Raw genomic sequence first — 25,430 nt, forward strand, 5'->3', positions numbered from 1 at the left:
TTCCTCATCCACTTTTTTATAAATAAATGCCACCTCAATAGACATCTAAAACCTACACCAAATTTATTAATTTCCAGTTAATGCAGATACATTCTGCGTGTCTGCACAAAACAAGTGCAACCTATGCCCCTACATTAAAGTACAGTATGCTCCGTGCAGTATGGCCTAACATTGTTGTACAGTATAACTCTACATTAACATCCAGTATGCTTCTAAATTAATATACAGTGTTCTCCTACATTAATGTACAGTATGCCAGTATATTAACATACAATATGCTCCTAAATGGATACATAGTGTTCTCCTACATTAATGTACAGTATGCCCTTACACTGTTAGGCTTGTACATTATCTGTTAATTAGTTAATCAGCATGTGAATTTCATACATGTTTGACCCAGAAGATATATATGTCTGTTTTGTACATCTGTCAGGCACAGGACCGCCATCAGAAATTGCAGGGCCCCATAAGTCAAAATCTCCTGGGCCCCCTGGGCTGCTGCCACCGCAAGCCCCGCCTACAGGTCCACCCTCCCCGCCACACAGTAAAAAAACAAAAAAAATTATTGGTGGCTAGGGTTCCCACATGTTAATAAAAAAAAAAGATATTTGTGGCCAGGGCCCCCCCATTAAAAAATATTGGTGGCTAGGATCCCACATGAGAAAAAAAAATTGGTGGCCAGGCCCCCCTCCATACATTATAAGAAAATTGGTGGCCAGGGCCCCTTAAACGCCCATGCCTTCCCGAAGTCAGCAGCTCTCAGAACGATGGGGGGCCCGGCTAATCAAGTAAGTGTGGTGTGGCCGAGGCCCCCCTTACCCTCGGGGCCCCTACAACTCTCCCCCCTGTCCACCCCCTGATGGCTGCCCTGGTCAGGCATATCCTTACTTGACTACAGATTCTGGCTGATCCCAGCTCATCCCCACGTTTGCCATATCACCCAGTGAAATTGGAGGCACAGACTAGCTTTGCAGTGCAGGAGGTAGATGCACATGAAACTGCTGACCTGGTTGTGTGTACTTGGCAAAGTGTCAAAACGACACAAGTCAAAGCACTTCCCACCACCTGAGTCAGTTTATTTGCATGCCCTCGCCAGCTTTATTAAATATTTGAAAGTGTTAATCCGCCAGGCATGGTGCAGGGGTAAAGAGAGGTGCAGTTGGCATGAGCATAATGGTTCCTAAATATTTTATGACGACTGCAAAAAGCTTACAGTGTTAATGATTTCTGCATCAATGTCATCACTGTAGGAAGTCTAGACTGTTTGATCTTGATTCTTTATGTCAGAACCTGCCGCATCTAGTTTCACATGTAGCAGGACCCAAACCTTTAAAAGAAATGTGCGCGCGGCTTGCTATTCGTGAAAGTCATGCTGTGAATTAGCGTGGCAGATTCATCAAAATGACTTTCACTGTGAGCCCTGATGGATGTCAGGCCTTTCATTCTGCAATATACTCGTTATGCAATGATAGTTAGATCTGCAACAGATTTGTAAATTAAAATGTGACTGGGAAGGGAGATACGGCTAAATGTCATCAAATGGTGGCACTTTGAATCTCTGATGCCTACACATGCTAGGATAAAAGGAGGAAGGAAGTGGAGCGTGAAACTCATCACAGTTATTGTTATATAGAAATATCGATTGTAATGGGAAATTGATTGTTTGCAGAGTTTATCACATCTACATAACAACTACAAAGCCACAGACCCCATTATCTACTCAGACTCTATTATCTCTGCTGTAATCCCTCCTGGCACAGAGGCAGCCAATCACTTCCAATGACTTTACTCAAAAGCTCCATAGTGGCTCTCTTAATATTCCATACAGTGCATACACATATATACAAAGGGCACTCGTCGGTTAATGATTCACCTTGCACCTGAAGAAGCTGCCAGAGCCCCTCAAAATATCTGTTTTATCACTGACTTAATAAATAAATAATTTCTATTTTGCATCTGTTCTGTTGTGTAAGGTGATTTACTGTATTTACATTTTTTCAGCAAACAATCCCATATGCTATTTGCATAAATATTAACCCATAGAATTAAGGCTTAGACAGTAGTCGCCAGTCTGCTTTAATATATGTGTCCCTCCTGTACCCAGAATCCTGCACTGCTGATGTGTGTCCCTCCTGTACCCAGAATCCTGCACTGCTGATGTGTGTCCCTCCTGTACCCAGAATTCTTCATTTCTAATGTGTGTCCCTCCTGTACCCAGAATCCTGCACTGCTGATGTGTGTCCCTCCTGTACCCAGAATTCTGCACTGCTGATGTGTGTCCCTCCTGTATGTACCCAGAATCCTGCACTGCTGATGTGTGTCTCTCCTGGTACTAGGATCCTGCACTGCTGTGCCTGTCCCATCATAGATGACAACCAAACCCACATCATGAGTGAGATAATGATCCCTTCTGGGTTTTTTGAGACTTTATTTCATGTTATTATTTATTTAGTGTGAAGAGGAATTTAAGTTTAATGTAATCCAGGACCGGACCATTATCTCTCTTATGACATGGGGTAAATTGACATCTCTGTTTCACATATTAGTAGCACTTACGAAGCCTGATTTTCTATTTGCTGTATTCTTTGGCGTAATTTATGGTTACAGATTAGGGATGCACCAAATACACTATTTTGGATTCGGCTGAACCCCCGAATCCTTTGCAAACGATTCGGCCGAATACCGAACCGAATCCTAATTTGCATATGCAAATTATGGTTAGGAAGGGGAAAACATTTTTGACGTCCTTGTTTTGCGAAAAAAAGTCACGCGATTTCCCTCCCTGCCCCTAATTTGCATATGCAAATTAGGATTCGGATTCGGTTCGGCCGGGCAGAAGGATTCAACCGAATCCGAAACCTGCTGAAAAAGACCGAATCCTGGCCAAATCACGAACTGAATCCTGGATTTGGTGCATCCTTATTACAGATGCATATTTCTTATGTATAGTCCTCCGAACAGGAAGCAACCCCTGGCCTACTATTGTAAAGCTATTGTAATATGCAGGACATTATTCTGAGATATTCATATTCAGAGCCCTAAGCCAGATACTGAAACCTAATTATAAATCAATGTTTATGCAACACTACAATATAGTTTTCTCCTCTTCTATAAAGACCCTGCTGGTAAATCTGGCTTTGCAGGGCACTCCCATGATTGGCATTTCTTTTGAAATTAATGTTATAATTCTGATTTAATAAGTGCTTAATTTTCAGTTTCATTGAACTTTTGATAAAAACACCCAAAATCCAGGAATGTGGGTTTTATTTTTGCTTCTGAAGGCGACAAAATGAGGAATGGCAGGTTTGCTGTACAGAGCGTTAAGGCAGTTATCATATCGATATTATTTGTCTGAATTTTATCCCTCCTCATATCAAACAGCTGCCAGATGAGCACGCAGCCGGATTCTGTGCAATCATCCTAGCAGAACATTGTGGCTTTAAATTGGATGACCCTGAGAGGCATGTTTATCCTTTTACTTGTGACAGCCTCCCTGTCAAACTATAAATAAAAAATAAGCATTAATAAAAATGAGAAGAAGACAATAAGGTATTAAATTACGGGTCTATAGATGGGTGACATGCTGCTGACCCATTCAGTGTATAGGGACTACAACTGATGGATTTTTGAGCTTAACTTGTTCTTTATTAGGAGAATACATATGTTCTGCAATTCTGCTGGGTACTAATGAAGTGTTATTCTTTTCCAGGCACTAAATAAACACACGCTGAACCCTAGAATAGAGAAGGTGATTCTTTACTCAGCTACAAAACTACTGACCAGAGGCAGTCGAAATACATAAAGCTAAAGAGAGATCCACTATGACATTTGTTAACTCAAAGCCAATAGGGAGCAGGGGATCTGCCCAACCATGGCTAATTCATCATCCTAAATCCTGCTGCATGCATATGTTCAACCTGAAATAGACTTTACTGTCTCCAATTTATTTTGAAATTATTTTTCTCTACCAAGCCTACCATCTCTTCTGGGGATAGATTCCGTTAATTTGCAAAGTAATAGCTTCATACAGTCTCCGAGAACATGACATTCTTTAGATCTTAAGGCAACTTCCCTGGTGTTTCTCTGCATGTTATACCAGAGATTGGTTCTCCATGGAGTCTGGTGGAGAATGTGGGAAGATGTCACAATGGGGCACTTGCCAGCATTCTTGACAATTGGCTGCACAATGCTCAATTTACCCATGCCACTCTCAGACTCACTCACACAGGTCCGGACTGAGAATTAAAACAGGTCCTGGCATTTCAGGTACACGGAGGCCCAAACAGCCCCTACCAGGCAACTAAATACTGACTTTTTATGGGACCTTATAGCAGCCCCTCTGGCATTTGCCAGAACCCACAGATTGCCAGTCTGGGCCTGCACTCAACTCCCTCTGCTCCCTCATCATACAGGCAGTTTAATTGTCTGACCCCTACCATTGTGAACAGCTGAAATCATGCCCAGCCAACCTGTAGACACAACACTAAAGAGATTTATTGACCATTGCTCCATTTTAGCAACTGTCTGGTGGTTATTTCAGAAAGTTATTTTTAGGGCGAAGGTAAGAAATTGCCAACGGAATGCCTGCATCTAAAGGTTCTGCTTTCTTGTAATTAGATGGAATGTATTATGTATGAACAGGGGCCAGAGCATTTACTTAAGTATGCATCAGAGAAATTAAAAATATACATGTATACAGAAATAATACCATCACAAATGGACGGAATGTGATTTACAGTCAAGTAGGCCTCATAAACTGCCTGTGAAGGACTTTCTAGGCGTTGAATGAGATGCCAGACCTAGATGGTGAAGCAGTTTAAGTGTCCCTCTCATATTTTATTGATTGCTCTGATATATGAATTAAATCCTTATTCCATTAGAGGCCTCTAAAGCTGTTAAAATGTAAATCAGTACTTCCAAAAGAATATAATATTTTGTTTACAATTACCCATGCCATAAAAATGGAAATTGATCACCTTATTTGGTGAGTTCAACTAACAGCATTGCTATCTTTTCCAAGTAATTAGGAAAATATACATTTTCTGTATATATATATATATATATATATATATATATATATATATATATATATATATATATATTTATATCTATATATATCTTGCAATTTATCTTCAGCGTCAGAGATTAATATATACAGAGAGCATGAAATAGGATTTAAAAGATAGATTATATGGAAGCAAGAGATAGATGGGGGTTCCTAAAATGCAGGAATTTGAGGGGTGAAAAATCACATGTATTAGAGATATCGGATTTGCAGGCTGAACAGTAACTTTCAATATTGCACCAACAGCCTTCAGCAGTTGCTGTTTTTACTGACAGCATCTATTTTTTAACACTGTTCTAACCAAATGGACACACTTATGCTGGGGGCATAGGGCATACGCAAATTAGTATTTGAAGATAGTTCAAATAGTGGATTCGGTGTATCCCTAATATAATTATCAGATGCCCCCTTGATGGTTCAATCTCCTATTTGGATAGGATATTATGGATATTATATGACTGACAATCACATGTGGAATAGAACATGAATATTATACTTGCAGAAATGTCAACTAACTCCACATCATAAGATTGATCCACCCTGGGTATGTAAATGACCTTACTTTGTTTTACCCCTTAGTATAAAGAGTAAAGGTGGTGGATTTTAGCTGCAGATTCGGCTCCTTCAGTCCAAGATGGCAGCTAATCTGCTTGTGTATGAAGCCCACAGATAGATATCTCGTTGAAACTCTGTTGGATATCAATATCGTTGATGTAGTCCTTACCCTGGCAGCCAGTATCTCCACTGCTGCAATCCAATCATTTGGACCTAGGGCCACCCACCTTATAGGAGAACTAAACTCCCTTGCTAATAAAACCCCCCACCCTCCATAGTCCCCTCTCCCTGCTTCCCCTGCACAGGTGTTAACACCTGTAAATGCCCCTAAGCCTATAATTACCACCCATTGCAGAGTCAGCGCAGCAGAGATCATGGGGACCATCTACAGCGCTTCGGTAAGTAATCGCCGTACCAGCGCCTGCGCAGTTGGAGCAGTATTCCACTTTGTGATAACTGCCCATGCACTGAAAGTGACGAAAATTACCGAAGTGCCGGAAGAAGACCTGAAGATTACCAAAGTGCTGGAAGATGGCATCCGTGAGCTCCGCTGCACTGACTCAAGGGGTAACAAGGGGTAATTACAGGCTTTGGGGCATTTACAGATGTTAACATTTGGGTGGGGGGAGCAGGGAGGTGGAACTAAGGAGGGTAGGGGTTTTATAAGCAAGAGGGTTTAGTTCTCCTTTAAAAGAGAACTAAAGCTTATCTAAAGAAGTAGCTAGAAATGTTGTACATTATGTGTTGGGCTTCTGTACCAGCCCAAGGCAACTACAGCCCTTTAGCAGTAAAGATCTGTGTCTTCAAAGATGCCCCAGTAGCTCCCCATCTTCTTTTTTGCTGATTCACTACACACATGCTCTGTGCTGCTGTCACTTACTTATCTTAGGGACCCACTCACAATATACAGTACACATAGAATATAAATGTCACATTATAAGGCTGATTAGTAATTAATACAGATAATTACTACATGGCAGCACAGAAACCAGTAAAATTAGCATCAGCATTTAATAATCTGCCCTGTAGCATCATCTTATATTACAGGCCAACCTCATTTTCTGCTGGATAATAAGTGACAACCCCTAAGCTTAGCTTCTCAACAGCTGCTCAGAGCCCACTGAGCATGTGAGTGTCACAGACACTTTCCAAGATGGTGACCCCCTGTGACAAGTTTGAAGTCCTGGATCATTGCTGCTGTTGACAAGCTGAAACTTTAGGCTGGTGCAATAAGTACACTATATAAAATATGGCATTTTTGGCCATATCATTTTTAGGGTTTAGTTCTCCATTAAGGTAAGCATATCAGGGAAAGATCCGCCAAATCAGTGGATCTTTCAAGTTATGCCACCTTAATTTTTGTGTAAATAATCCAGGACTGGATCGTTATCATCGTAATGAGATGGGGTTGTTTAACATCATAGTACTTGGTGAAGAGAGTTTTAGGTGCTTGCTAACTATGGCTAATGGAACAACTGGTAACACTGCACACACTAGTAAAGCTGGCCATAGACGCAAAGATCCTATCATACGAAGCGAGGATTCGTGCGATTTTCGGACTGTGTATGGAGAGTCCCGTCATTTTTCGTCCGGCGGAGATCGGTCGTTTGGTCGATCGGACAGGTTTGATTTTGTCCCGACCGTCCCGCCGGAGCCCATTGCGCTGTCATCGTAATCCGATTTTTCAGCCATAGGGCCGAACATTCAGATTACCCCCGAAATAGCCATGCCCGTTAGTGGCATATCGGGGAAAGATCGGATCGTTTGGCGATGTCGCCAAACAAGCGGATTTTTGCGTCTATGGCTACCGTTACAGTCTCAAAACCAAATGAACTTAAACTAACTGAAGATACAGTAGCTCTATCTTACGGATAAGCCCCTTGGCCAACTCTATTATCACCCAAAAGTTCTTAGCGCAACTGGCTGCTCCACAAGCACATGATGATTTTGTGTGAACAAGCTTGGATTCTGGGAAATGCCAGGAAGTCTTGGTACCGTGTTTCAATTTGTTTCAATAGTTTAATTTACTTTAATCTGCAATTATTAATTAAGGCTGATAACTGTGCTGAGGGGGGTTAATCACCAATAGTTTTATTTATATAGAAGGCAAGCTCATGGGACATGGATTAAAATAAAGGCCCTGAGAAGGCAGGCAGTACAACAGATTGGCCTATGACATGCGTCAGTGTGGTGAGCCTTTCTATATTGTATTATTATCTGTCTCTCTAGGGGGAACAACTGCTGACCCTAAGACACTTGCTCCATAAGGATCAAATGGTCTCACTTTGATTGATCTTCTTGTTTATTGTTCACTGTAAAGCTGACCAGCTTGACTTTACTAACCAGGCAGAATACATGATAAGGAATTAGAATGAAACAAAGAGAAACCTGAGTACTATTATATTATTTCTTTGGGTTTGTGTAACTGTTTCCTTGCCCTACAATATGACACCAGAGCATGAGCCTCACTCCGTATAATTAATATGGAACATGCTCTCAGCCAGCTGTTCATGGATGTTAAACTTCAAACAAGTATTGTGATTCGGGAAGTCTGCAAACCACACTGTCAAGCAGAGGTCAAGTGCCAATCTCCGTTATGGGATATTGACTGCCGACACAATTTCTGGGAGACAAGAACAAAAACCACAGGGGAACAAAAAAGCAAAGTGTGAAAAAGAAAAATCCAAACGGAAACAGAAATATTACAAAACTTTTAGGAAGTGATACTGTATACAGAATGAGCTCAGGAGAGTAACGTGTGTAATACTCACTGCCTTGTAGCTTCAGTATAAAGGATAAGATGGAAAGAGATAAAGATAACTCACCATTATACAGACAGCTATCTTCTTGCAGCCATTTTGTTCTTAATGTCGAGTTAAGATTCTCTGTAGACAAACAGGCGGAAGAAATGCTTAGTTTTTTTGTCTTTGTTAACAGGTTTTTTGTTCCCCCCGCACATTTGTTTTAATAGGTTAATCAGCACTAACTAACAGGTTTATTAATCAACAGCTTCCCAGCTATAATGAGCCCTCAGTTGTCCTAACAATTATATAGCTGTATATACTGTACACCCAGTTTCCATGCATTTCCATAGAGATGAACGTGGCAACGAGGACCTTGTCATATCAGAGTTCATTCGTGTGTGTTATCAGCTGAGGACGCATGGCATCAGCACATCCATTTGACTTCCACAGACATATGGGGCTCATTAAAGGGGTTGTTCACCTTTTAATTAACTTTGATTATGATGGAGACAGTCGTAGTCTGAGACAATTTGCAACTGGTTTTCATTTTTTATTATTTAACAATATATATTGAAATTGTAAAGGAATTAGGGCCTCATGGGGCCCCTATACCTCATGGGCCCCCCTGCAGCTGCAGGGTCTGCTACCTCTGTAGTTACTCCCCTGGCCCTATAGGTTTGATAAGCGATGTTTATGAGTTATTTAGCTTAGTGTTCAGCAGCTCTTCGGTTTGCATTTCCAGCAATCTGGTTGCTAGGGTCCAAATTACCCCAGCAGCATTGATTGAGAGTCTGGGATATTAATAGGAGAGGTCCTGAATAGAAAGATGAACAATATAAAGTAGCAATAGCAACAAATTTGTAGCTTAGGGTTCAAGCACACGGGCAGATTCGGGAAGATTTCGTCGCCTGGCGACTAATCACCGCTTCTGCAGGGCGACAATCTCCCCGAACTGCCTTCCGCCTGCTATAATGTGAAAACGCCAATGCACTCGCAGCGCTTCGATTTCCAAAGTCGCCCGAAGTTGCCTCACAAGGAAACTTCAGGCGACTTCGTAAATCGCTGGCGTTTTCTCATTATAGCAGGCAGAAGGCAGGGGGAAGGCAGTTCAGGAAGATTGTCGCCTCGCAGAAGAGGCTATTAGTCACCAGGCGACTAAATCTCTCTGCCCGTGTGCTTGAACCCTAACAGAGCATTTGTTTTTTTTAAGCCGGGGATTAGCGTCTCTCCATTTGAAAGCTGTAAAGAGCCAGAAGAAAAATGTATGTAATTAATAAAAATATAAAAAATAAATGTAATGAAGACCAATTGAAAATTTACCAATTTAAAGGTGAACCACCCCTTTTAATATGATATTTGATGCAAGTGTTATTAAAAGAATAACAGGCAACATACTTTATATAGGAAGTTCTGAATTTAAAACAAAATGGCTACCCATATACTCTTTTTCCTGTAAGCTCTTTTGAGCAAAACCCTCTTTACCTTAGTTCTAAGTTATATTTTTCTGTATGTTCAATGTTTACTGTATGTATGTTATACAACAATAATAACAATCGTGCTATTCATGGTTCACTGGCAGAGGAAAAAGCTTCTCATAATAATAATCTTTATAACTTTTGGCCTGAACAAACAGACCAGCGGTGATACCATAAATGGACACTTTCATGGTATCCGTCCATTCTGCCCATGGGCTGACAGGTAGAATAGTGATAAGTATCAGCCAGTGTACATCCACTTTAACATTCTCATTGCACCAACTTGTTCTCCAATAAATTTCCTGACATGGGGATTCTGATATTTGTATTCCAGACCATGGTGCTTGTACCTTAATGGATTTGCAAAAAAAAAACCCCCACAACTTTTCATAATTGTATTCCCTTTATACTGATTGTTAGCTCTGAAAAAAATTAGGTCATTTATTTAATATAGTGGGTCTGGCAGGCCCGAATCAATATTACAATATATTTGTTTTTATTATGCCTGAGGCAAATAAATGCTACGGTCTGCCCCATCACCTCCAGTTAATTAACAATACAAGCAAGGTGTGTGGGCTGCGAGGTTGCTTCGGAAACGCAGCTGTAGCCACCGCATATGTTTTTAATATTTTAACTAATAGCTCGTTGTTGGTTCCATTTTCCTGCTTCAAATTCCTCCGGTTATATTCATGGCATGAAAACAAGGCATTTGTGCAGCAAGCGGATTTCGCTCAGAGCCTCTGCCTCCAACCATATTGTTATTAATAACAGATACATCAGCTGTTGTGCAGGAGTGCCTTGGAACATAATTATTGATTTATGAGTTGTTGCACATCATGGGGTTAAACAGATGCAATCATTCCTTTTGCTACCATCAGCCCGGAGAAGAAAAAGAAGAGATCTCACTTATTTTGCTGCTGAGTAATTAAAACATGATGAGCCCTGCAAATGAGCAGTCATATCCGATATCAAGAATACTGATCCGCCTGCTGAACCCCCTCTCTCGCTTTGTCTAATGGGCTTTGTAGCTGCCGTTGTGTTAGCAGCGCACATAAATATGCCGGGAGTTGAAATACATCGCATTGGTGACGATAACTTATTTCTGAATGGATTCTGCCATTCCAAATGTTTCCATTCGGAGCTAAATCTCAACCATAAAGCAGGGCAGAAGTGCTGCTCTGTGAGAAAGAGGAAGGCAGCTCACCAATTCAATTACACCTTCAAAAGTGACTGCACATTTTTCAAACTTAAAGGGGTTGTTGACCTTTGAGTTAACTTTTAGTATGATGTAGAGAGGGATATTCTGAGACAATTTGCATTTGGTTTTCATTTTTTATTATTTGTGGCTTTTGAGTTATTCAGCTTTTTATTCAGCAGCTCTCCAGTTTGCCGTGTCAGCAATCTGGTTGCTAGGGTCCAAATGACCCTAGCAACCGTGCATCGATTTGAATGAGAATATGGAATATTCATGGGGGAGGGTTGAAACAGAAAGATTAGTGTTTAAAATATTTGATTTGATTTTTCACAATAAACCATAAAGACAATATGACAACAAGTAGAATGCAGAAAAAGAAAGATTAGTAATAAAAAGTAGCAATATCAATAAATGTTGTAGTTTTAGAGAGGATTTGTTTTTAGAGGGGGTCAGTGACCCCCTTTTGAAAGCTAGAAAGAGTCAGGAGAAGAAGGCAAATACTATAATAAATAAATAAACAATGAAGACCAATTGAAAAGTTGCTTAGAATTGGTCATTCTATAACATAGTAAAAGTTAACCTGAAGGCAAACCACCCCTTTAAGTCAATCAAAAAATACAGGTTTGGGGTCTGTTATCCAGAAACCCGTCTGAAGACTCCATTTTATCCAAACAATCCACATTTTTAAAAAATAATGTCCTTCTTCTCTGTAATAACAAAACATTACCTTATACTTGATCCAAACTAAGATATAATGAATCCTTATTGGAGGCAAAACAATCCTATTGGGTTTATTTAATGTTTACATGATTTTCTAGTAGACTTTAGGTATGGAGATGCAAATTACAGAAAGGTCCATTACCTGGAAAACCCCAGGTCCAGAGAATTCTGGATAACAGGTCCCATACCTGTATTACACATTCTTTTCAGTATTTATTTTTGAAAGTCAGTGCTCTTTTTAATGGCAAAAAAAAGGTTGAGGAAAGCGTCTGTTACATTTCTGTAATGAAGGCAGGCGGGTGTCCAAAATGGGAGGGGATTGGAGACAGTTGGGGCTCATTTATTGCCATTGGACTAATTAGCAATTGGGCTGTAACCCATAGCACCAGGGGCATAACTACAGAGGAAGCAGACCCTGCGGCTGCAGGGGGCCCAGGACATACAGGGGGCCCTACCAGGCCCAAATTCATATAGAGTTTCAATAAATATTGGTAAAACAAGTTAACCTGTAGACATTTTGGGGGACTGAAAAAGAATTTGCTGTTGGGTCCAGTATCTAGTTAAGCCACTGCATAGCACAAAAATGTGATTGGTAGCTCTGGGTTACTACCCAGGTGCAAATTTGCCCAGCATTGATAAATGACCCAGCATGTTTTATGCACAGGCTTGCTGTGCTTCAGGACAAATACAACCCTATGTTGTAAGGCTTTTTTTCTGGGCTTTAGTCGCCCTTTAAAGGTACAGCAGCTTTCAGAATATGCCAGGAAAATGAAAAGGGCTGCATAAAGCTGACATAATGATATTCAACTGGCACTTCTTTTCCTATCTCATTTGTTAGATCTTATCTAATAAACACTGAGGCAGCAAAACCATTTCCTATGGAGGAAATTGCAAACATATATCTCATTGAGGACCTGCTGTATAATATTCGGGATGGGCCTGGATTTCTAGTCACTACATCCCCACAGAGCATTGATACGCTCTCTATTTAATGCTGGTAATTGTTAGATGATGTGTTTTTTATGCCCTTCCCAACACCTCACTCTGTGCGGCACACTTTGCATGCCTTTTATTAATGAAGCAACTTGTATTTTAGGTCAAGTGCCCTTTAAATTACAAAAAAAAGCCTTCAAGGCTTTGATAAACTGGCACGTCATGCCTAGAATGTTTTATTTTGTGGAAATTGTGTTTGTTTTCTGAAAAGTTAGGACCATTCTTTATCTTCCTCCAGAAATTTACAGTGGTTACAATCTAGGTTATAGATCAATCCTAGCCACCTGCCGATCGCCAGCTGCTGGGAAACTACAACTCCCATCAACCCATCATCAATATAATAAAAGCAAGTGGAGCAACAACAGCTGGAGATCGGCGGGTGGCCTAGCGCTGCAGTAGGTTCCCTTTCTGGTTTTAAAGTCCCCGACAGAACAGATTTTACAAATACACTAACACACTGCACAAGTGGCTCAATCAGTGGATCAGTCATGCTGACAAATCCAACTGTGCTCAGGTGAGATATTCTTCTAAGAAGTAATAATTTAAATACAAAAATCCCTGTTTTATACAGAACAAGAGCTGCTTTTTCTCTTTCTTCTTTTATACAAAAGCTGTCAACTATCAGGTAGGAAAAGCTGCTTGTTATTATTGACTTCAATATAAATCTTTCCTCCTCCTCCTCTCTCAACAATATACAGCAGATACAGTCATGTGAAAAAGTTTGGGAACCCCTCTCAGCCTGCATATTTTTTTTACTCCACTTTCAACAAACAAAAGATAACAGTGTCTTTCATTTCCCAGGAACATCTGTGTACTTGGGTGTTTTCTGAACAAAGATTTTTAGTGAAGCAGTATTCAGTTGTATGAAATGAAATCAAATGTGAAAAACTGGCTGTGCAAAAATTTGGGTACGCTTGAAATTTTGCTAATTTGAATGCATGTAACTGCTCAATAGTGATTACTGGCAACACCAAATTGGTTGGATTAGCTTTTTAAGCCTTGAACTTCATAGGCAGGTCTGTCCAATCATGAGAAAAGGTATTTAAAGTGGCCAATTGCAAGTCGTGCTTCTCTTTGACTCTCCTCTGAAGAGTGACAGCATGGGATCCTCAAAGCAACTCTCAAAAGATCTAAAAACTAAGATTGTTCAGTATCATGGTTTAGTGGAAGGCTGCAAAGAGATTTAAACTGTCAGTTTCAACTGTAAGGAATGGACTCAGGAAATGGAAGGCCACAGGCACAGTTGCTGTAAAACCCAGGTCTGGCAGGCCAAGAACAATACAGGAGCGGCATATGCGGAGGATTGTGAGAATGGTTACAGACAACCCAAAGATCACCTCCAAAGACCTGCAAGAACATCTTGCTGCAGATGGTGTATCTGTACATCGTTCTACAATTCATTACAATTTGCACAAAGAACATCTGTATGGCAGGGTGATGAGAAAGAAGCCCTTTCAGCACTCACGCCACAAACAGTCGCTTGTTGCATGCAAAAGCTCATTTAGACAAGTCACAGTCATTTTGGAACAAAGAGCTTTGGATTGATGAGACAAAAAAAAAAGTTATTTGGTCATAACAAAAAGCGATTTGCAAGGCGGAAGGAGAACACCACATTCCAAGAAAAACACCTGCTTCCTACTGTCAAATTTGGTGGAGGTCCCATCATGCTGTGGGGCTGTATGGCTAGTTCAGGGACTGGGGCCCATGTCGAGGGTCGGATGAATTTTACCCAATATCAACAAATTCTTCAGGATAATGTTCAAGCATCAGTCACAAAGTTGAAGTCACGCAGGGGTTGGATATTCCAACAAGACAATGGGGGTGATTTATAAAGACTGGGCAAATTTGCATCTGGGCAGTAATCCATTGCAACCAATCAGATGATTGCTTTCATTGTTCAACCTGCAGCTGGATGAAAAAAGCTAATCACTGATTGGTTGCTAAGGGTTACTGCCCAGGTGCAAATTTGCCCAGTCTTTTTAAATGAGCCATACTGACCCTAAACACACTTGGAAATCTACAAATCATTTATGCAGAGGGAGAAGTAAAAGTACAATAATATACTCTGGAATGGCTGTCACAGTCCCCCAACCTGAATATCATGGAAAATCTGTGGGATGATTTGAAGCAGGCTCTCCATGCTCGACAGCCATTACATTTAACTGAACTGGAGAGATTTTATATGGACAAATGGTCAAAAATACCGCCATCCAGAATCCAGACACTCATAAAAAGGCTATAGGAGGCGTCTAGAGGCTGTTACATTTGCAAAAGGAGGCTCAACTAAGTATTAATGTAATATCTCTGTTGGGGTACCCAAATTTATGCACCTGTCTAATTTTGTTATGATGTATATTGTATATTTTCTGTTAATCCAATAAACTTTATGTCATTGCTGAAACACTACTGCTTCCATAAAGCATGTTATATATTAAAAGTAAGTTGCTACTTTGAAATCTTAGCGAGTGATAAACAAAACTCCAAAGAATTAAGAGGGGTTCCCAAACTTTTTCATATGACTGCAAATCCAGCGGTTGGAGGGTGATGGAACTGTAGCTGAACAATAGCTGGAGGGTCATCCCTGAAGTCAGAAGGCACACTGCAGCTCACATGTTTCTTAATACTCAATAACATTCTAACAATCCCTTAAAGCGGAAGGAAAGTCGTCTTGCACTTGGGGGTGCCAAATGATCCTGTTCCAGCTTCTTCTTTCTTCAAATTTCCCGGGGCCAACGCATGTACAGTAGAACGAAATAGCTGACTTTTTAATTAAAGTTCGGCTTTTCGCTCTACTGTGCATGCGCAGCCGCGCGAAGAAAGAAGAAGACGGAAGAGTGGTGCTCCGTGGTGCCGCTGCAGTTTTCTGCTGATAGGAACACTGGCCCAGATTTTCAGGTAAGTAAATACAATCACTTGGGGTGCCTAACATTTGGCACCCCCAAGTGCAAGACAACTTTCCTTCTCCTTTAAATGGGGAAGCTAATAATGCAGCTCCAGTTAATTCTATAACTGGTCCTTACACTGCAAAGGTAATGTCCAACCAATACAATCACAGGGCCACAATATACAATCGTGAGTCATTCCAGCAGGAACTGCACAGACCTCAGTGCTTCTTTGGCACATTACACAGTGCCCTAAGTATCTCAGTAGTAAAATACATACTCTATTATATTCTATATTACTTTGTTCAATGATGGAAAGCCATCTAAGTGTGCACAGTTTTAGGTGTCTGCATTGACCCCCAACATGTCGAGGGGTTTGTGCAAGATACACCACAGCACACTAAAGAGTTTTAAAGAAAGTGCTCCCATGTTTAACATAAAAGAGGCAAACCTTCGGGCCACTGTAGGTCCTTTGTTAAGCCTGAGTGTGCTGCAGTATACTTTGCATATTTTCTGTATAGGCATCCAAGGACACAGAAAATTCATAGTTGTATAGGCTGGCACAAACTGGAGCACCCACAACAAAAAGTGGTGCAAGGATTTAGCCTTTGTCACATTTTGCAAGCTGAAGATTTATTTGGGCTATGTGCACCTGCACTCCGGTAAAATAAAGAGAATTTACCCCAATGAATAACAGTTGGATTTTTATTCATATTTAATTAGCTAAGGACACATGTTTAGGGTGGAAGTTTCAAGGGGAGGTCGTTGGGTGCCTATATATTAAAAAAAAATTTTTTTTTTAAATTCTGGAATCTGGCACAGGACACCTGTGGCTGAATTAAATGGCAGGAGGCTACCCATCTCTTAAGAGATGTACATGTAGAGATCTGCTTGTTTGGCGATTTCAGCAAATGAGCGGATCTCTCCCTGATATGCCCACACTGAGGTGGGCGATATCATGCTGATCCGATGTGGGCACTAGGGCCTAACGATCGGATCATAATGCAGGCAATACAGCCGTCTGATTGTGGGACCGCATCTAACAGGATGCGGCCGCAATCTGAGAGGATTTTTAACCCTGCCAAATCAACATCTGGCCTACTTTCAGACAGATTTTGATCAGGGAAGCTGGTCGGAGGGCCCCATACACAGGCCAATAAGGTGCCTGTCAGAAGCTTTTATTGGCCCACATATGGCGAGCTTTACCCAATCACCAGATGTGCATAGACTGTACTATTCCTACCAGGTAGGAGGGGGCAGGCAACATCAGTTGCTGCTCCCAGGTCCTATGCACTGATTATATTTGGCCAGTATCCAGTGTCGGACTGGCCCACCGTGACACGAAGAAAACTCCCTGCGGGCCCAGGTGTCAGTGGGCCTCTTGCTTCTAACAATTTGGCCTATTTCTTGGTGATTCCCTTTTTCTTTATGGGAACAAAGAGGCTTAATAATGGAAGAAAAAAGTATAGTATGTAGAGAAAAGAGACTAGGAGAATAAAGAGGTTGAGTGAGGAGAGGAGGTTTAATAGTTTGGAAAGTGGGCCCTCAGCCTAAAGTTTTTTGGTGGGCCCCTGGTATCCCAGTCTGACACTGCCAGTATCCCCGCAAAACTTTGTACAGAATTCAAAACATGAATGTAAGTTTGTATCAGACTAAGTTTGCACATCCTAATTCCGCATGTTTCAGGTCAATGCCCACTATTAGATTTACCCCCATATGTAATAAACGGCACTAAGCTTGCCCAAGAGCAGTAACCCACAGCAACCAATAAGATATTTACCCTGGAAATGCTACCTGTTGATTGGATGCTATGAGTTACTGCTCCTCGGAAATGTAATGTCTTTTATTACATAACCCAATTAATATGAATATGAATGTGTTACAGGGCAAATGCTTGTGTTGCAAATGCTAATGTCACAGTCCCACCAGTATCATTATGTGTAATTACTTATGTGAATGGGGGGCAATCATGGGTACAGGGTATGTTTTGCTGAATATATCATGACAAATTGAATAGTTTATCTGCCATGTTTTAAACTCTAAACTGGATTTATCTAATATTGGGGTTATAACATGACTAGATGGCACCTGACAGACAATGTATTGACTGTAGCTATGTATACGCCATAATACACACAATTCTGCAGCAGCGGTTACATGTGAGTGAGCACCCACTGTACTGTGAGACACACCTGTGCTGGTGTGACATTCTCCTGTAGTAATGAGAGCAGACACTGGTGCATAGATAAGAGCAGCTGCTGTAGAGGTAGGCACAGAACAGGTAAAGTAGTCAGGCAGCAGCAGGGAGCAAAAAGATAGCATATTTTATCTTGCATGTTAGCCCTGTCTATTCATTATCTAGACAGTTTTATGACTGCCATGGATATCAGAGTCTAAAAGATTCCGATGATGGATGGAGAGACTAACTCTGGAGATTCCATAGTGTAGTGCTGCATTTCCCGGCCCTTAACTCAGCCATTCATGCCTATGGCATTTTATCTTTGATTGATATACAAAGTAAACAACACTGGAAGCCAGAGAGTAGATAATATTTCCCAGTGAAGAAATGGAGACTTAGTAAATTACCAACCACAATTCCCTGTGACTTGCGGTAACAATAAAAAAGGGAAAGAAAAAAAAAAAACACAATAGTTGCTATGTTGTGATTTTATCAGAAGAGCGGCAGTGGATTTAGGAATGCGTTCCTATGGCTGTGGTTGAACAACAATGCCCACCATCCCTTGACAGCCTGTCTAACATCAGCAGGAGGGTTGCAAGTAGCCCAAACCCTATTTAAAACTTTCTATACAAGGATAGATCTGATCATAAAGCGGTCGACAATGCTGCTAACATTTGGCAAAGGAATAGAAATGCATAGGTTGTACTATCAACTTCTGAAACAATCCAAGGATATATACTCGTGAGGGTTTTAAATTGTGTCTGACATAAAATGTATTTCCTTGCATTTCACTGCATGGCAACAGGACTGTTAACTGATTGGGTCCCTGATGGTCTGTGTCCAGTGAGAGGACATCCACACTGCAATAACATTCCTTATCACCCAGCTCATGACAATGCTCACAATATATTATAACATATTTAGTGTATCTATGTAAGCACAAATAGGGTTGGAAATCAATTCCAAAAATAAACTCCAAAAAGTTGTAGTGTAGAACTAAAAGTAATAACCTGGATAGTTTATGTATTAACACAATGCACTATTTGGATGCAATTTACCATGGGTTTTTTTTTTCCACAAAGCTGTGTTTTTTCCCCCACAATTCCAGCATCATTGCTACAGCCACAAAAAATGCAGGCAATGTTCCAAGATGTGCACTATGTACCTTGTGCATTTCCATGAACCGGACGCAAGTTGCACTTCCTAAGCGCTAATGTACACAATGTAAATAAAGGTATTATCGTGCAATTCATTTGGCACAAGACTACAGCAGCTATTTACACAAGCCCCTGTAGGAACCCTGGAGTTGTCACCAAGTCCAGAGTAGCGGTAATTCCATCAGTAGGCACACTTATGCATCGTTCATCCCAAAGGATGGGTAGGTGGGGATCATCACAAGTACAGTATGAAAAGTGCAAGGCGCAAACTTGGGCACAAGTATCTTTTATGAAAAAGTGTCGATTAGGGATGAGCGAATTTTTTTGCCGTGTTTCGCCGTCGAAATGACGCCCATAGGGAGAAAAAATATATTTGCCACATGTCAAAAATTTTTTGTTGCTTATAGACTTTAATGCATTTCGGTGATTTTTTGCTGGCGGCACATTTTTGGCGAAATGAACGGGTTAAATTCTCCCATCCGTAGTGTCAATACATGCACAACATATTTTTGTGTGCTGCACTTGGTGGTTGCATTTATAAATGAGGTTTGTGTACAGTGGTGTAAACTGTTAGGAGGGGCCCGGTGCACTGCAAAAACCAACCAAACCTCTCACCCGCGGCCAGCTTCATACTCCTTCCCTGGCTTAAGGTAAGAAAGCAGCTGGGTATGGGGGGGGGGTTCCACATAACTTTAGAGGAAGCAGGTCTGGGCCCCCCCTGTTCCCTGAGCCCCCCATGAGCACCACCTCTATAGTTAGAGCACTGCTTATGTAGTTTTGCCATAGTCACACTAACCGATGGACTTTTGATCTATGTTTTTGGGTTTTGATTTGAACTATTAAATCCTGGTTCAATCCCACAAATGTGGATTTCTTATAATGGAATTCGTTTAGACCATCATGGTTCAGAAATGTGCAGATGTGAGCAGTGCTGGATTACAAATGTCCATGCCAATAAACAGCAGAAGGAGAAGAATGTCAGAGAAGTGTTTTCTTCAAACACATTGGTTTGTGAGCTACAGACTGGAGAGTTGGTCTCTTCTGCCGAGTTTAAAGCAACAAGCCTAAACATCAAATCCATTATTAAAATATATATAAGCTTAAATACATCTTCTACTTGCTGGACTTGAGGTTTAGTGCTAGAATATGTCTCAATGTTTAATTCATTAGCTGAGGGGTAGATAAGACAGAAGGCAGACATGTCTATGTATTTGTACATGTGAGAAATCCAGTTGGTCAGGGATTTACTAATGACCCCACCTTTCTCTTATCTTCTGCAATGGGGGTAGAGAATATCAGCTCAGGGGGAGAGGTTAAGAAACACATTGACTATCTGAGCACTGAGAAACAAGAGGGATTATTTATTTATATATAGTTTTGTATTATTTATAAACAAAAACTTTCTGTTACCCCCATAATGCACACAACAAAAGAACACACCACTGAACCCAAAGAGCCGTAATGAGAAAAGGCAGGTCAATTGTTTGAAAGAAAATGTAGGCTGATGTTCTGAGGTCTAAACTTCTGAAGGGTGGGAGCCCTGCTTTATAGGTTATCTGCCTTTAAATCAATATACACAGTACAGAACAGTATTAACATAAATACTCACACAGAAGGTTCAGAGGCCACATTCTGCAGAGTATACACAGACTTTACAGATTGTTTTAACCCCTTCCCTAAAGGAGCCGAGCTGATATCCAATAATATACACGTGACCCAGGCTTAGCAATGTATTATATATTGACAATCCTGCTGATGAATGATCATTTCCCCTTGCTTCTGGAACTCACTTAAGTATTAAAATCTTGTGTTTTATTATTAATCTTTATTTATATAGCACTGGCATATAATAATTTCAGCAGCATTGGACTTGGAGGGAGTATTGTGCCACTTCAATGCAAACTGAATTCAATTGCAATGAGTATGTTCAGTGCCCAGATGTTATAATTTTTTACATCAAAATACACTTGTGTCCGATTATTTAGGCACAGCATCCATTGACACAGGCCACTGTGGGAACCCTGAAGCTACAGCCACCAGTGGTGTAACTACAAAGGAAACGGACCCTGCAGCTGCAGGGGGCCCCACGAGGCCCTAATTAAAACAGATCAACCTCTGGATATGTTGGGTAGTAATGGGTGAATGTGACCTGTATTGCTTCACAGAGAATTGGTGAAACAGCAAAAAATTTGACAAAAGCATTGGAGTCAATTACCAATGTTTTTCAAACCATGCAACATTTATAACTATGCATCAGGGTTTATGTGCCTTTTTGCAACAATGGGCTTATCCCTAGTTGGGGGCCCTATAATTAATTTTCTGTGAGACCTAGTATTATTTATTTACACCACTGACCACCACCTTAGCAGGTCTTCAGGGTTCTATTGTGTCAGTAGATGCACTGCACATGATTCACAAAAGGAGAAGGGGCTAATAACATAACACAAGGCTACAGTGCGCAGTATCGGTGGATGCAAGTCAGCCCTGTGTTATGGCAGGCGTCAAGTACACAGCCCCATCGTAGCCGACATCTGTCGCCCCTTTCCAACTATAAATTCTGTTTCTAAATAATGCCCAAGCTAATGGATAAATATGGTTGTGTCAAACCAAGGCCTCATGAATACAGTGCTGCTGCACTCTGGCAGTGCTGTATTCACAAGGACAACCACAGAACAAACGCAGACACCTTTGTCAATTCATTTGGCGTGCAGCAAAGGGTGCACCCATTTTTTTGCTCTTTGCACCATGTCTTGCTCTAATAACTTCCATTGTAGCAATTGGGTGCCGTCTTTTATACTCTTCTACGATGGATTCTTTTTGAAGGATGTAACTCTAAAATAGTGTATATCCACAAACGCGAAATAAGGTCTGGATCATACTATAGCTGAATACAATTGGCCTCTGTATGACTGTATCTTATTCTCAGCTCTGGAAAGAACTTGTGTTCCTTTGAGTTCCTTCAAATGTGCCTTGAAGGGCTTCTGTGTCAGGTTGAAGGCCTCTCGTAATGAAGGCACCTCAGATAAATCTCTGCTTTCCTGTTATATTTTATTCTTTTTGAATAACAGGAATTGGGTGTTAATTAAACATACGGCATGTGCTTAGTGACTCAGGAGCTAATTGTGTGCCATAGAAATCTCCCCAATACTCCATCAGCCTATTATGATCTTGCTGCTCTATGGGAAGATTTGCTACTAATATTTCATGTTGCTCTTTGTGCTTTTATCTTCCATGCCTTCAAAGGATGAAACGTCAGAAGTAGTTAGGGATGCTCTGACCTTGTTTTCTTTCTCTCTTTTCCGTTCTAACACATAAAAAGCACTGGGTAAACAACTGAACAAGAAAAAGAGGCTGTGATAAAACTTGAAGAATTTTAACTGTAAAGACAGATACAGCAAGTTCAGCTGATAGCAAGAGTCCTGAACAGCCAGATCCATCAGCATTTGCCCAGTGCATTCTAAATGGAGATATGAGTAGGGGACAATATTTCTCTTCCACAATGAAAACTATTACCCCTTTGGCTAAAAAGATGTGGAATATCTAAATCCAACTTGCAAGGTCCCATTTCACGCATTCAATCGCTTGGCAAAATTACACTTAGAACTGGGGGGGGGGGGGAATCCTGCACTCAGATCCAGACTTCCATGATGAATGTGGGTGCAGGGTCAAATAATATAATAATATATATAATAAAGTAGTATGTATAAATCTTTTCAAAGACCCGCACTGCAAATTTTTATATATATATCTATATATCTATATATATATATATATATATATATAGTTTCCAAACCAGCACTCCCTTTAATGAAAAATTGAATTTTTATTGTTACATAGTATCTGACCGAAACGTTGGAAGCAGATACTATGTAACAATAAAAATTAAATTTTTTCATTAAAGGGAGTGCTGGTTTGGAAACTATTGGTGTATGCAAAATTACCGTGCACCCCTCTCTTTTCTATATTTCCTTGGAGTGCGGATACTCATTGGAGAATATATATATATATATATATATATATATATATATATATATATATATATATATATATATATATATAGATATAATATATATATATATATATATATATATATATATATATATATATATATATATATATATATATATATATATATATATATATATATGGGACTGTTATCCAGAATGCTTGGGACCTGGGGGTTTCCGGATAATGGATCTTCCTGTAATTTGGATCTTCATACCTTAAGTCTACTAGAAAATCATGTAAATATTAAAAAAAAAACAATAGGCTGCTCTTGCTTCCAATAATGATTAAGTTTATCTTACTTTGGATCAAGTACAAGCTACTGTTTTATTAATACAGAGAAAAAGGAAATACTTTTTCAAAATTTGGATTATTTCATTATAATGGAGTCTATGGGAGACGGCCTTTCTGTAATTCAGAACTTTCTGGATAATACATTTCCGGATAACAGATCCCATATGTATATATACAGACACTTTCAGTTACACATATATGCATGGCTTATTCTGCAGATTAATTTACTTGCATTTTTATGCATATTGTATTATGAAACTGCCATAACAACTACATAACATATGTTTACAACATTCATTCCTAGTATATTTGGATGCCCGTTAATATGAGTGAAATGTAATGATTTAGAATATGCACATGTTTTGCAGAAAGCCAGGTGCCCATTAATATTATTTCAATGGGCATCTGTTGCAGGAGCTGAGAATAGCAGCTTTGGCTCTGAGGAGTTAAAGGGTTATTCTCCTTTTAATCATTTTTAGTATGACGTAGACTGTGATATTCTGAGACAATTTGCAATTGGTTTTCATGTTTTATTATTTTTGGTTTTCGAGTTATTTAGCTTTTTATTCAGCAGCTCTCCAGTTTGCAATTTCAGCAATCCGGTTGTTATGGTCAAAATTAACTCAACAACCATGCATTGATTTGAATAAGAGACTGGGATATGAATAGGAGAGGGCCGTGATTGAAAAACAAGTCCTAAAAAGTAGCAATAAAAATACATTTGTAGCATTACTGAGCATTTGTTTTTTGATAGAGTCAGTGACCCCTCCCCCATTTGAAAGCTGGAAAGAGTCAGAAAAAGAAAACAAAGGATTCAAAAACGATGAAAATGTAGGCCAATAGAAAAGTTACTTAGAATTCAAGGTTTCCCGCAAAACGTGCGAAATGGCAGGTGTCAAATTTTTGACACCTGCGTCAATTCATGTAAATTTTGATGCCAGCGTTAAAGTCAATGGGCGTCCGAATAGTGTTGACGCGCAATGGTTTTGACTCAAGCGACTTTTCCGGGGGAACATGCAAATTTTTGCGGGAGTTTCGTGAATTTATTCGCCTGCGGCAAACCACAGAGATTCGCAGCAGTTTGATACATGGCAAATTTATCCGCCCATCACTATCATCCATTCTAACATGCTACAAGTTAACTTAAAAGGTGAACCGCTCCTTTAATCCTACCAGAGAGGAGTATCTGGGAGACACGGTGCAAAGTGTATGTATCTATGAAAGTTCAGAGAGTGGGAGCAGCCACAGTGCTTGCCAAGAGGAGACCCACACAACTAAATCTATGAGAAATTTAGATGCAGCACTGAGCAATGTGGCAGTTCATACTCATGCATCTCTATTTAAATATGCAGAACTGGAATACTGCGTGCACAGCAAGATATGCACTAATAATGTCTTTGTTTAATAGAAATAAACGGCACATAAACCCTGCCTAGAAAAAAAAACAGTATACTTTCCATTTAATTATTTTCTGTGGTATTGTAGCTGAATTCCATTGATTTGTAATGTTGCCCAGATGAAATCAGGAAGAAAAAAAAAAAAAAGAGATTGTTTAAGTGGAATTTATTAAGAAGCCAGCTAAGATTAACTGCTAACCACTGAACACAATGTGTTATATTACATACTAAAAAGCTGTAACTTTATAGCGAATCAGAAATGTGTTGCTACGGCGTAACCGGGACTCCAACCCCTTTGCCCTGTTTGTGGTTACAGTAACAGACTTTGGCTTCATATCTTGAAATGTTTAAAGCAGGCTCACATCTCAGTGCCAAGACACTCGCCTGCCAATAAGTTCTTTCTAAAGTAAATTGATATCACCCCCAAAATGAGAATAGAATAGTGCTCCTCCATTTCCGACTACATACTCAGCCAATGTGATGCTTTAGTGTAAATCACAGCAATATGGCTCCTTATGAGTCCAATAGATTCTACCAACTCCCACACAGACCTGGCCTTTGTGGTGCTGTGGCCCAGAGCAGCCGCCTGCACAGTTGGTTAACCTCGTCTAAAACTTTTACTACCTCACTGTAAATAGAAAATCAATGTAAATTGCAGAAGCACTTAGAGAATCATTTTGAGTAAGCAAATTAATTAATTTTGGGGGTTAGATACACAGAAAGATATGGTAGTGGCCGATCCATCGTTTAGTCTCCATATGGAAAAGAG

The 25,430-nt window shown here is 40.2% G+C and overlaps 1 protein-coding gene across 1 annotated transcript in view; it reads right to left on the bottom strand.

The window, feature by feature from the left end:
- Positions 1 to 7,208: 7,208 nt before the first annotated feature.
- The window catches only part of LOC108698837 (teneurin-3), a 321,882-nt gene continuing 303,660 nt past the window's right edge, over positions 7,209 to 25,430 (bottom strand). Inside the window, exon 6 of the mRNA XM_018230688.2 lies at positions 7,209 to 8,505. Within this exon, the coding sequence (XP_018086177.1) occupies positions 8,198 to 8,505 (308 nt within the window). The 3' untranslated portion in view covers positions 7,209 to 8,197. The remainder of the gene's footprint in view (positions 8,506 to 25,430) is intronic.

This window comes from Xenopus laevis, chromosome 1L (assembly GCF_017654675.1).
Source record: "Xenopus laevis strain J_2021 chromosome 1L, Xenopus_laevis_v10.1, whole genome shotgun sequence".
NCBI classification, from domain to species: Eukaryota; Metazoa; Chordata; class Amphibia; order Anura; family Pipidae; genus Xenopus; species Xenopus laevis.